General features: G+C 48.5%; 1 protein-coding gene across 4 annotated transcripts; it reads left to right on the top strand.

The window, feature by feature from the left end:
- Positions 1-55: 55 nt before the first annotated feature.
- Positions 56-6,233, top strand: JMJD6 (jumonji domain containing 6, arginine demethylase and lysine hydroxylase). Of its 4 annotated transcripts, XR_010726158.1 has the most exons (7): positions 56-421; positions 900-1,288; positions 1,752-2,038; positions 2,875-3,010; positions 3,467-3,560; positions 4,273-4,411; positions 5,832-5,970. XR_010726158.1 is itself a non-coding variant. In XM_066236351.1 (6 exons), the coding sequence occupies exons 1-5, from the start codon at positions 293-295 to the stop codon at positions 3,536-3,538; spliced, it is 1,008 nt and encodes a 335-aa protein (XP_066092448.1). In that variant the 5' UTR covers positions 56-292; the 3' UTR covers positions 3,539-3,560; positions 4,273-4,411. The 4 variants fall into 4 exon arrangements, 3 of the variants coding, with proteins under 3 accessions (XP_066092448.1, XP_066092449.1, XP_066092447.1); XM_066236351.1 differs by lacking the exon at positions 5,832-5,970 and having other exon boundaries at positions 3,472-3,560; XM_066236352.1 differs by lacking the exon at positions 5,832-5,970 and having other exon boundaries at positions 57-421; positions 2,875-2,972.
- The last annotated feature ends 7,034 nt before the right edge of the window (positions 6,234-13,267 follow it).

The following is a 13,267-nucleotide window of genomic DNA, read 5'->3' as shown; positions in this document are numbered from 1 at the left end:
ACCTTCCCAACATGGCAGAACTCCGGCACATATGGAGGCGGACCCTGAAGGAGCCGAGGCCAATGGCTGACCGCGAGAGGCCGGGGGGCGGGGAAGACCGCAGCCGCATGCCCAACCCGAGGCCCAGTAGGTGGTTGAGGAATGAATTTTCTGGAAGGCGACTTTTAAGGTGCTGGGCCAGAGCGAAGGGCGTTTCAGTGCGGTGGCCCCCTGGGTCGGGAAGAGGGCACTTCGGTGGCAGGAAGTGGGCCGCGCGGAGGTTGTCGCGGAACCAGCTGGTCACCCTCGCAGGATGAACCACAAGAGCAAGAAGCGCATCCGCGAGGCCAAGCGGAGTGCGCGACCGGAGCTGAAGGACTCGCTGGACTGGACCCGACACAACTATTACGAGAGCTTTTCGCTGAACCCGGCGGCCGTGGCGGTGAGCGCGCGGGGATCGCGGGCCGGACACAGGCGTCTCCGAGCGGCCACACACCCCTCCCGGGGCACAGTCCGCCCGCGCCGAGTGCGGCACCCCGGGGTTCTGATGGGCTCACCCTCACCCCGCAGAGGTCAGGGTTGCAGGGGGGCCTCCTTCCTCCCCCGCGCGGGCACCTGGATTGTCACGCCTTTGACAACCTCGAAAAAGAAGCCTGTCGCCCCTTGATTCCTTTGGACGGCCCCAACTGTCAAAAGCCACAAGTGGGCGATGCAAAGCCACCCTTGGTGGGGTGGCTCTATGTGCGACGTGCCCAAAAGCACGCAGATCCTCGACCCCACCCCTACCCGGTCCCCTAGTAGAAGCCAAGTTAAAAATCTGGTTCCTTAGGTATGCCATGGTTAATTGGCCGTGAATACATCCTTATTTGCCTATTTTTGTCGTTGTTTTAACTGGATGGTTTTTTTTCTGATTGCTTCAGGATAATGTAGAGAGGGCAGACGCATTACAACTGTCGGTGGAAGAATTTGTGGAGCGATACGAAAGACCTTACAAGCCCGTAGTTCTGCTTAACGCCCAAGAAGGCTGGTCTGCGCAGGAGAAATGGACCCTGGAACGCCTAAAAAGGAAGTACCGGAACCAGAAGTTCAAATGTGGGGAGGATAATGATGGCTACTCCGTGAAGATGAAGATGAAATACTACATCGAATATATGGAGAGCACTCGCGATGACAGCCCCCTCTATATCTTTGACAGCAGCTATGGGGAACATCCCAAGAGAAGAAAGCTTTTGGAAGACTACAAGGTGCCCAAGTTCTTCACTGATGACCTTTTCCAGTATGCGGGGGAAAAGCGCAGGCCCCCTTACAGGTAAAACACTGTCCCAGCCTTCTCTATAATAGCACATGTCAACCAGCTACCCTTTTTTCCAAAGCAGTGAGTGGTTTTCCCTTGGCTGCACTTGGGACTTTCTTTAGGGGCTACTGATGCCCCCACACAGGTCTAGAGACTCTGATTTAGTCTGGGTGCTGCTTGGGCATCAGGATTTCTTAAAGCTTCCCAGGTGATTCAAACATGCAGCCGAAGCCGAAGTTGAACCACTGACTGTAAGGGAAGTTTAAGTCTAGCCTTAAGCCACATGATTTCTCTATTTTCTGTTAGGGATCAGTTCATGCACAATTTTCTCAGCATTTCTATGTCCCAAAATTCATGTAGTCTTTGAAACAAAGATAACACGATGTGTTTAAAGCAGCAAACTCATTATTGTGATTGATATGTGTGTGTGTGTGTAGTTAAACTACTCTCTCATGTCTTTGATGTTTCTGTCCTTTAGGTGGTTTGTAATGGGGCCACCACGCTCTGGAACTGGAATTCACATCGACCCCCTGGGAACCAGTGCCTGGAATGCCTTAGTTCAGGGCCACAAGCGCTGGTGCCTGTTCCCTACCAGCACACCCAGGGAACTCATCAAGGTGACCCGTGAAGAAGGAGGGAACCAGCAAGATGAAGCTATTACCTGGTTTAATATAATTTATCCCCGGACACAGCTTCCAACCTGGCCACCCGAATTCAAACCCCTGGAAATCTTACAAAAACCAGGAGAGACTGTCTTTGTGCCAGGTAGAGATGAACTGAAACAAGTACTTTATTTGAATTTAGTAATTTGTCCTTTTGGAGAACTACATAGAGAGTGAGTCAAAGAAATACTTCCGCATGCTGACTGAATGAACTGACCAGTGCCCACCTCTGAAAGTGATGTTACTGTGTTGTCAAGTGCTCAAGGGCTACTTACTGTCCACCTTTCTTATCACCAAAATACATAATGACTATTGATCTAAACTTTCTTTATGTAAAGAGCCTGCTCATTTTTATCCTTAGTGTTTACCTAGTGTCTTCTGTATGTTCTGTGACTTGAGCCTATTCCTGTAAATTGAGGTTTTAATATAGTGTAGCACTGGGTAGGTTGAGACAGGAAATAGTGACTCAGACTAGAGGCAGGAAATCAATCCCACACCTGATAACCTCTTGATAGGTTAAGTGTTGGAAATAAAGGTATTTCAGATTGTTTTTCTCCTCAGACACTGAAGAACTTGCTGCCTTTACAGTCTGGTTCACAGTTTAGGATTAGCAGGAGAGGACACACTTTCTGTAAAGAACCAGAGAGTAAATATTTTAGGCACTGTTGTCCTGTGTCACAGTTGCTCAGCTCTGTCCTTGTAGCAGGAAAGCAGCCATAAGACAATTCAGAAATGAATAGGCCCAGCCCTATTCCAGTAACACTCGACACAAACAGGTCCTTCATGACTCTTAGATCAGAAGGATCCTGTTTCAGGCTCTCCCTTGTGGATGGGAATCCCCAGCTTCTGAAGTTCATGTTAAATGTTATATGAAGTTTATGGTATAGAGTAATGGTTTGTGGAACCCAACCCCTGCTTAACTATTTACTTGGATTTTAGGAGGCTGGTGGCATGTTGTCCTCAACCTTGATACCACCATTGCCATCACCCAGAATTTTGCCAGCAGTACCAACTTCCCTGTTGTATGGCACAAGACGGTAAGAGGCAGACCAAAGTTGTCGAGGAAATGGTATAGGTGAGAGACATTTTTTTCTCATTTTTGCTTTGTTCCAATTTTTATTGAAGAGGTAAAATGGAAAGAGTCAACCAATGCAGTAACGCGTGCTGGGTTCAGACAGGCCTGGCCAAAATGCTGGGGCTGCAGAGGCTCAGGCGGCGGACTGTAGGTCCAAGGTCAGGGCTAGTTCTCAGGATGCTGGCCAGCCTTGAGGGGACAGGGTAAGACTGCATGTTTTGACCAAAACCAGTCAGGCAAGACATAGTCACATTTGGGATTGTTTCTCATTTTCTGTTTTTCTGTTTTGTTTTGTTTCTTTTCCCCTCCAGAGCAAAGGGAAGCCATTTTGTTTGGGTTTTACTTTGGTTATTTCTTTTTCTTACCCAGAGCATTATTCCTATTTGAAATTACTACCTTCAGTTCTTGTGAGTGAGGTCACTGCCCTGGAGACTTAGCTCCTCTGTTTATCCACAGAACAGATACAGCACGGGCAGCGGCAGTGCAAGCCACCCCCAGCCACCCCGTGACACTGTGTCCCAACCCTGACCTGGAGGGACCAGCTCTCGGGGTAAGAGAGGGATTCTGGCTTGTTCAGTGCTCAGCCCCCCCTGCTGAGAGGGCCAGCAAGGGTGGCGGCTTTGTTCCCCCAGACTCTCTCAGACATCAGAGGCCTGCTCCTCCCTCCCGCAGGCCGCTGTGTGCCTGACTGGTCGTTCTGAAGGCCTCACCTTAACCACCAGGTTTTGTCCCTGGCCACCACAGATGCCACATAGGTTCCTAGGGGAGGGCTGCTGCCTCTGATGGTCCAGTTCAGTTTTACCCTCAAGCAAGGGGGTCCTCTCTGTTACCTGACCCTTCCTATTTCTTAACAGACCTAATTGTTTCTCTTACACACAGACTTTCATCAAGCCCAACTGCAGTCATTAAGTGCTGTGCTGTGGAAAGGGAGGTTCAAAATAAAATCAGCTAGGAAGAGTTCAGGGAAAAAATGAGGCAGGGAGACTTTCTCCCAAGGGGAAAAGCTGCGACTAAGTCAAGGACACGTTGCCTGGTGTGGGCAGGCAAGCGTGTGGGGCCAGTCTCCTTTCAGAGAGGCCAGAGCGGCATGGGAGGGCTTATTCCTGGCCTGTGGAGTCGCAAGTCCTCGCCACTCAAAGCCCTCATTCCGCACAGGCACCTGGCATTCCTGGGTGCCTCTGAGAGACAGTCTCAGCTTTGTCTGGGTTATTGTGTATGGGTCGTTGTTTGTCCCAACACTGAGAACATTTCTTGTCTCTCAGGATCTTGAAGCAGGAGCACCCCGAGTTGGCGGCCCTGGCTGACTCCGTTGACCTTCAGGAATCCACAGGGATCGCCTCTGACAGCTCCAGTGACTCATCTAGTTCTTCTAGCTCCAGCTCATCTGACTCGGACTCCGAGGTGAGGCTCCACTCATTCACCAGGCCTCCAGGACAGGTACCCCCATAAAATCACGTATGGCTCTCCTTCCTCCCTTCCAGGAGAGAGAAAGATGGAACTTTTTCTTCTAAGAATGACAACTGCCATCATTCCTGTGGAGAGTGACTTTTGCCCATTTTATAGCTGTATGTGTTTGTGAACCGTCATAGTAACCTCAAGAGGTTAAAAGAATACTTGGGGGTTTCAGTAAGAAGTGGCCCGGGATCACACAGCTGTCAAACAGCAGTGCTGGGAATTCAGACTCCAAGCAGTATAATCTCCAAGTCCAAGTAAAGAATTTTCCCAGCCTGACCTGTGGTGGCACAGTGGATAAACCGTCGACCTGGAGTGCTGAGGTTGCTGGTTCGAAACCCTGGGCTTGACTGGTCAAGGCACATATGGGAGTTAATGCTTCCTGCTCCTCCCTTCTCTCTCTCTCTCTCTCTCCTCTCTAAAATGAATAAATAAAGTCTTAAAAAAAAAAAAAAAGAATTTTCCCAGGCCCTGGCCAGTTGGCTCAGTGGTAAAGCATTGGCCTGGCGTGCAGGAGTCCTGGGTTCGATTCCCGGACAGGGCACACAGGAGAAGCGCCCATCTGCTTCTCCACCCCTCCCCTTCTCCTTCCTCTCTGTCTCTCTCTTCCCCTCCTGCAGCCAAGGCTCCATTGGAGCAAAGATGGCCCGGGCGCTGGGGATGGCTCCTTGGCCTCTGCCCCAGGCGCTAGAATGGCTCTGGTCGTAACAGAGTGACCCCCCGGAGGGGCAGAGCATCGCCCCCTGGTGGGCAGAGCGTCATCCCCTGGTGGGCGTGCCGGGTGGATCCTGGTCGGGCGCGTGCGGGAGTCTGTCTGACTGTCTCTCCCTGTTTCCAGCTTCAGAAAAATACAAAAAAAAAAAATGTCCCTGTTGGTGGTATACTGGGAGCCTAGAAACCCAGCTGCTAAAAGCTAACCTAATATTGGGTAACAGGGTCCTGCAGCCTTAGCAGATAAAATCTGTCCCATAACTGCATACTCGACTGATTTCATCTTTTCTCGTGGTGGCAGGGTGGGGTGTTTTATGAATGTTAAGTGCTAGACTTACTTTCATGCACCCAGCTGTGTTGGTTGAGTGAAATTTCATAATGCAGTTTCAGAATGACGACCTTAAGTATTCTTAGAGTGGATGTCCTGATTTCAAATACTCCTTCCATTAGAGAATTCTGGAAGGACACTTGCCCATCTGCAGGAAGATTAATTCTTTGGGAGCCAGAACGTCTGACGAGGTGGATACTCACACTGTGTTGCGGAGCAGTCGCAAACGGCTGCTTTGTTTCTGGGGGAAGGGGACAATATGTGTGCTGTCTCCTGAGGTCACAAGTTCCATCCAGGTTGAGTCCCTGTTTTTGCTCTTCCCCCATACAGTGTGAGTCGGGGTCGGAAGGGGACGGGACAATGCACCGCAGGAAGAAGAGGAGGACCTGCAGCATGATGGGGAATGGCGACACCACCTCCCAGGATGACTGCGTGAGCAAAGAGCGCAGCTCCTCCAGGTGACCCAGCATGGCTCTTGTCTGTGGCAGGACATGCTGCAGCCAGGGGCAGGGTCCAAGGAGGTGGCCAGTCAGCTCCTGCAGACCCCATGGGCTGTGAGCCTGAGAACAGATGTTCCTGGAATGAGTCCACTCACTTAGCATTTGCTACAGTAGCTTTTTTGTCTGCTACCAATGCAAAATAACCTGGCTTATTTTATGCATAAAGGCAAGCATCTATGTGGATGGTGCCAAGGAAACTTTACATTATTTAATAAAAATCAGTTGCATTTTATATATTTGAATTTTGTTTTCCTTTTAGAATATCAGAACCTTCCTGTGTTGCTCTTCCTGGGGGAAAGTAGTGAGTCCACAGGTGTGTGCTCTCGATGAGGAGTCGTAACAGCTGTGAAGGGGAAATGCTAGAGAGCTGCCCTGGCATTGTCTGCAGAGCCTGGCGTGTGGCCTTCTTTCCTCACCCTTGGCCATGGCTGCTTTGATGGTCAGGCCAAGCTGGACAAAAGCAGAAAACTCAGATTGTTTATAAAATCTTAATCATGTCTCCAATTTTTAAAAAACCAGATTTGATTTAAATAAGTTAAAAATCCATAAGGTAAAATCTCTGTAAGCACCCTGCCCTGGTTCTGAGCACAGAACAGGCTCACAGAGCGTCTGGGAACGCAGCGGACATCTAGAGTCTTTAGTTCTCTGATCCCCGTGTTCCATGGTCAGCATCAGATGAGGTTTCAGGAAGACAGTGAAATTCGGGGTTTGTAGGATTTTAAGTGAAGTCCTCAGCCACTTAGTAGGTAATGTTCCTGTTCGTTTCTCTGTCCATCCGAGCACCTGCTTTATTAAATGTGTCAATAAGATTTAGGACCCACATTCCTTCTGTCATTTTTTACTCATTCTCTATGGTCTGGCTGGAATTCCATGGGAAAATTGAGGTGTCTATTCAGTTGAGTGTATCAGACTAGGATGTGTTTCTCAACCTGAGATGGCCTTTTCACAGCCATACCTAGAGACTTGTGGTCTGCCCTTGAAGTGTGACTTTGTGAAAACTTCTAGAGAAAGTCCTGCAGTTGCTTCAACATGGGGGTACTGGGGGTTCTGCTCTACCATGACCTTCCCTTCTGCACACAGCTGTGCTGCCTGCCTGCTGGTTACAGGCAGTTGTGCTTTCCTTAGCAGAATTAGGGATGGTGGAGGCTGCACTTGCCCCTGAGCAGATAAACAGGCTCCCTGAGGTGGCTGTTGTGTAAGCTGTTGGTGACGGGCAACTCAGTGTTCACGCCTTCTGCTCCTCCCTTCTCCTTTGTTGTCTTTGAATTTGGATCCTCCCTCTCCAAAGTTTCTCTCTTCAGTTGAATGCTGCTTTCACTGCTGAGAATAGATTGTCAAGACATTTAAAAACTCAGCAGCTCAGTGAAATCCTGGGACACCAAAGTTTGCCATCATGTTGGGTAAGGAGGTTCTGTGCTGTGTCCTTTAAAACCAAGCTGGTCAACTGTAAAGTTGGAGGTTGTCACCCTTTGACTGTCTTGTGGCATGTCACCTCACTGATGTTGGTAAGGAACTTGTGCTATCCCCAGACCAGCTGTGTTCTTGTAGAGACACTGACAGGGATGAGTGACTTTGATTTGGGGGTAAACGATTACATGTGAGAAGTACTGTGAGTGGGCTAATTCCCTCCCCTCCTGTAAGTCAGCATTTATCCAACAACATGTTCAGTGGCACTAGCTCAGCCTGCGTGTCCAGCACCACTCGCCACTACCTGGTACTATCTGATGATTTGATATTTTTCCTCCACCATCAGAGAGGCTGTTAAATTCCAGGGGTATTTTTGTATGATACATTTTGGGGTCAGTTGACACATCCGAATTTTCTCTTTATGAACAGAGAGGGAGAGGGGTTTATTGTGTTCTCACTCTAGAACTTAAAATTATAAACTGGGCCAAGTGGTCAGAGATTTGCCCCATTCTTTCTCATCACATGATCATAAGTCAGACGCACTTGATCTTTAGACTTCCTGATCAGCGTCCCTGTTTGTTGGACCTGCAGGCATTGGGGGAGGGGGTTGTGTCATGTACCAGGAAAAATTCAGAGAAGGTGCTTTTAGTCTTTGGGAGCTGTTGAGGCTTCTAGACAATTCTGGTGTGAATACTTAGGGACCAAACAGCTGGCTCCATCTCTGTCCTCCTGATTCACCTGCTTGCTTAATCTGTCCCTACATTTAAATAAATATAAAGTGTTGTCAAGGACATACCAGTGAGAAGCGGTGTTGTGGGCCTCAGCAGCCCCAGCAGAATAGGAACTCTGGTGTCCCAGAGGAGGGAGAAGTGTGTGCACACATACTGGAATCTTGTGGTTGCCTCCCCAAATCCCTCTAAAAATGGGTATAGTTGGGAATCCAGGCTTCTTTGCCAAACGTTATATTTTTAAGGAATAGGTCAGTATTCCTGACACTGGGTTGTTTGTGCTACTTTTCTCTAGGCCTGTCCCTATTGTGTCTTAGTCCAGTTTTCTGCATCCTAAAATGCCAACCTAAACGTGTCCAGGTTGGATGGAGAGCTGCTACCTTCCTGATGTTGGCACCCATCACTCTCCATGCCCTGGTGCTGCTCTCACCTCCCCCACCAGGCAGCAGGGCCTCTGGTGCCAGGGTGGCCTGGTCTATTTGGGTAACAGTGAAGTCAAACCTTGAAACCATAATCTTTTTTTTATTATTATTTATTTATTTATTTATTTTATTTATTTTTTTTCTGAATTTGGAAATAGGGAGGCAGTCAGACAGACTCCCGCACACGCCCAACCAGGATCCACCTGGCATGCCCACCAGGGGGTGATGCTCTGCCCATCTGGGGCGGTGCTCTGTTGCAACCAGAGCCATTCTAGCGCCTGAGGCAGAGGCCATGGAGTCATCCCCAGCGCCCGGGCCAACTTTGCTCCAATGGAGCCTTGGCTGCAGGAGGGGAAGAGACAGACAGAGAGGAAGGAGAGGGGGAGGGGTGGAGAAGCAGATGGACGCTTCTCCTGTGTGCCCTGGTTGGGAATCGAACCCGGGACTCCCGCACGCCAGGCCGACGCTCTACCACTGAGCCAACCGCCCAGGGCTGAAGCCATAATCTTTTGTGTTAATATTTGAATGGTGCTGCTCCTCCTTTTAAAAAACATTTCTTGCCATCCTCAAAATACTTTTATCTTTCCCCCAGTATTGCTACTGGCCTATCACACTCACCTTCCTCTCAAATTCATACTAGCTAACTGCTCCTCTCTAAACTTCAGTTTAAAGGAAAAAAGAACAAAACCACAAGGCTGTTTGCCACCAGGGGGCGTGGTGAAACGTTGCAGTGGCTAGGATGGTCCAGTGGCAATTTGAACCTGAGACATTAGCCACCCATTGTCTTTCCCCAGATGCCAAAAGTGATCCCTGTTTGATAAACAATATCCAGAAATAAGGGATCAAGGATGAGGTGGGGAGACCATAACAAAGGAGTGGAGTGATTAGGACCAGGTAGGAAGTGGGAACAAGGGATCCATCTGTTTTACAGTTAACCCTCTACCTGCTTGGTTTGAGCTGCTCTTCTGAGTTGGGTCAATAGTGAAGTGAAGGGTACAACGTCAAACTATTTTTAGGAACTAATTTTATTTCTTTTAAAAAAATTTAAAATCGATTTAAGAGAGACAGAGCATCAATTTGTTGTTCTATTTATTTATGCATTCATTGGTTGATTTTTGTATGTGTCTTGACTGGGGATTGAACCCACAACCTTGGTTTATCAGGACAATGCTGTAACCAACTGATCTACCCAGCCAGGTTCTCCAGCTAATTTTGAAAATAATAAGTGGGGTCCTGAGACCTTTTCTATCAGCCTAAAGTATCCAGAGCTGCACAGAGGGTCTTCAGTGGTACTGTGATGTTTAAGGTGACACCTTTGAGGAGAAAGCTGCCAAAACCAGGAACACTGTTCACACTTTGCTCATGCATGTTTACAGATGCCCATTTATTAATCATTTAAGCATTCAACAAATGTTTGCATGTTGGGCACTGTCCTAGGTGCTGGAGATGAAGCAGTGACGAGCCCAGATTCCTGACCTGGTGGATGGAGCCTCATGAGCAGCGAGTATGCTATTGTTCACAAGGGCCGCTGTTTAGAGTAGGTAGAGCTGTACCCAAAAGTCCTTACTAAACACGAGCATATGAGCTTCAAAAAAGAAAATAATAGCCTGACTAGGCGGTGGCGCAGTGGATAGAGTGTTAGACTGGGATGCAGAGGACCCAGGTTTGAAACTCTGAGGTTGCCAGTTTGAGCGCTGGCTCATCTGGTTTGAGCAAAAGCTCACCAGCTTGGACCCAAGGTCGCTACCTTGAGCAAGGGGTTACTCAGTCTGCTGTAGCCTCACAGTCAAGGGACATATGAGAAAGCAATCAATGAACAGCTAAGGTGTCGCAACGAAACACTGATGATCGATGCTTCTCATCTCTCTCCCTTCCTGTCTTTCTGTCCCTATCTATCCCTCTCTCTGACTCTCTGACTCTGTAAAAATAATAATAATAATAATAATTGTAGCTATATTCTTTTTTTTTTAATTTTTTTTAATTTATTTTTTTATTTATTCATTTTAGAGAGGAGGGAGAGAGCGAGAGAGAGAGAGAGAGAGAGAGAGAAAGGAGGGAGGAGCAGGAAGCATCAACTCCCATATGTGCCTTGACCAGACAAGTGCAGGGTTTTGAACCGGCAACCTCAGTGTTCCCAGGTTGATGCTTTATCCACTGCGCCACCAGAGGTCAGGCAGTAGTAGCTATATTCTTAATTTACGAGTGGCTTCTTTATAATTTAGCTAAAGGTATTTAAGGATCAGCAAGCAAGTTGTGCTTTACAAATTTATTTGCGGTTCAGCGTTGGTGTGATTTAGGAATTAAACAAGAGTGTGGGATGCAACAGGAGTTTTGTATAAATGTAAAAAGTGCTGTCCAGGCCCTCGCCAGTGGCTCAGTGGATAGAGCATGGGCCTGGTGTAAGGATGTCTTGGGTTCAATCCCCAGTCAGGGCACATAGGAGAAGCACTCATCTGTTTCTCTCCCCCTCCCTCTACCCCTTTTCTCCCTCTTCACCTCCCTCAGCCAGTGGCTTGGTTGGGTTGGGCATGGCCCCAGGCACTGAGGATGGTTCCCTTGGAGCACATCAGCCTTGGGCGCTGAAAGTGGCTCAGTACTGAAGCATCAGCCCCAGTTGGGGTTGCCTGGCGGATCCCGATAGGGGTACATGTGGGAGTCTGCCTCACTATCTCCCCTCCTCTCACCTAAAAAATAAAAAAAAAATGTTGTCCAGGAAGTAGGCATATGAGCAAGCAGCTTAAGTTCCTTGAATTATGTGTAGCCTTTCCATAAATTGTTTCAGCCTGACTAGGCTTTGGCGCAGTGGATAGAGCGTCGGACTGGGATGTGGAAGGACCCAGGTTCGAGACCCCGAGGGCACAAGCTTGAGTGCAGGCTCATCTGATTTGAGCAAAAAGCTCACCAGTTTGGACCCAAGTTTGCTGGCTCAAACAAGGGGTTACTCGGTCTGCTGAAAGCCCATGGTCAAGGCACATATGAGAAAGGAATCAATGAACAACTAAGGTGTCGCAACGAAAAACTGATAATTGATGCTTCTCATCTCTCTCCGTTCAGGTCTGTCTGTCCCTTTCTATCCCTCTTTCTGTCTCTTAAAAAACAACAACAACAACAACAACACTGTTTCACGTGTGTTCCCAGCGCTGCTGGTGGTTCCAGGTGGAGTCTGGTTTCTCTTCCTATTCCCCCTTCCCTGGCTTCTGTCAAGATGTGACATTGATGTTACAGTGTGCACAGTAAAACTACATAAACTGTCCTCATGTGGTGGCCTCATTGGCACCCCCAGGAGAACTTGGGCTGTCTTCCCAGTACTTTGTCCCTTCTGTAGTTGTCAAGTAAATCTCTGAACAGCCTCCTGGTTCCACTTCCTCTCGTTATGGGGTCCACCACGAAATGCCTGTGGGTCTGCTATTGGATTGGTTTTTTTTTATTTTTATTCATTTTAGAGAGGAGAGGGAGAGACAGAGAGAGAGAAGGGGGAGGAGCTGGAAGCATCAACTCCCATATGTGCCTTAACCAGGCAAGCCCAGGGTTTCGAACCGGCGACCTCAGCATTTCCAGGTCGACGCTTTATCCACTGCGCCACCACAGGTCATGCTATTGGATTGGTATTTTTAACTTTCAGTTGAATGAAACTCATTCTCCTTTTCAATAAAGCAACAATTTGGAGTTGGGGTTTTTTTTGCATTGTTTTATTTTTGTTTCTTTTCATGGTAACTGAGTTTTTGTCTCCACAATAGGACCTCTTAAATACATAATTTAAAAAATAGGGCCCTGGCCTGACCTGTGGTGGCGCAGTGGATAAAGCGTCGACCTGGAAATGCTGAGGTCGCCGGTTCAAAACCCTGGGCTTGCCTGGTCAAGGCACATATAGGAGTTGATGCTTCTAGCTCTTCCCCCCTTCTCTCTCTCTGTCTCTCTCTCCTCTCTAAAAATGAATAAAAAAAATTTAAAAAAAAAATAGGGCCCTGGCCGTGGCCAGATAGCTCTGTTGATTGGAGCATCGTCCCGGAGCACATAGGTTGCCGGTTCAATTCCCAGTCAGAGCACATACAGAAACACAGAAACAGACTGATGTTTTTGTCTCTCTCTCTGTCTTCTTCTCTAAAAAAAAAAAAAAAAAAAAAAAAAAGATCCTGGCCTGTTGGCTCAGTGGTAGAGTGTCGGCCTGGCATGCAGGAGTCCTGGGTTCAATTCCCAGCCAGGGCACACAGGAGAAGCGCCCATCTGCTTCTCTACCCCTCCCCCTCTCCTTCCTCTCTCTCTCTTCCCCTCCCACAGCCAAGGCTCCATTGGAGCAACGTTGGCCCGGGCACTGAGGATGGCTCTGTGGCCTCTGCCTCAGGCGCTAGAATGGCTCTGGTTGCAACAGAGCAACGCCCCAGATGGGCAGAGCATTGCCCCCTGGTGGGCGTGCTGGGTAAATCCTGGTCGGGCGCATGCTGGAGTCTGTCTGACTGCCTCCCATTTCCAACTTCGGAAAAATACAAAAAAAAAAAAAAAAAATAGGGCCCTGGCACAGTAGCTCAGTTGGTTAGAGCTTTGTCCCAATATGCTGCACCTGTCCCAAGGTGGCAGGTTTGATCCCTGGTCAACACACATACAAGAATCTCTCTTCCACCTGGCCAGGTGGTGGTGCAGTGGATAGAGCATCGGACTGGGATGCCGAAGACCCAGGTTCGAGACCCCAAGGTTGCCAGCTTGAGCGCGGG

Source organism: Saccopteryx bilineata, chromosome 6 (assembly GCF_036850765.1).
Source record: "Saccopteryx bilineata isolate mSacBil1 chromosome 6, mSacBil1_pri_phased_curated, whole genome shotgun sequence".
Taxonomy (NCBI): Eukaryota; Metazoa; Chordata; class Mammalia; order Chiroptera; family Emballonuridae; genus Saccopteryx; species Saccopteryx bilineata.
The sequence above is the reverse complement of the archived record's forward strand: the minus strand, read 5'-3'. Positions and strand labels throughout refer to the sequence as shown.

Coding starts and splice junctions, on each gene's coding strand:
- JMJD6 (XM_066236350.1), top strand. CDS start 293: ATGAACCACAAGAGCAAGAAGCGCATCCGCGAGGCCAAGCGGAGTGCG. Junction 2,039..2,874: donor AGAGACTGTCTTTGTGCCAG/GTAGAGATGAAC, acceptor CTTGGATTTTAG/GAGGCTGGTGGCATGTTGTC. Junction 3,011..4,272: donor TTGTCGAGGAAATGGTATAG/GTGAGAGACATT, acceptor CTTGTCTCTCAG/GATCTTGAAGCAGGAGCACC.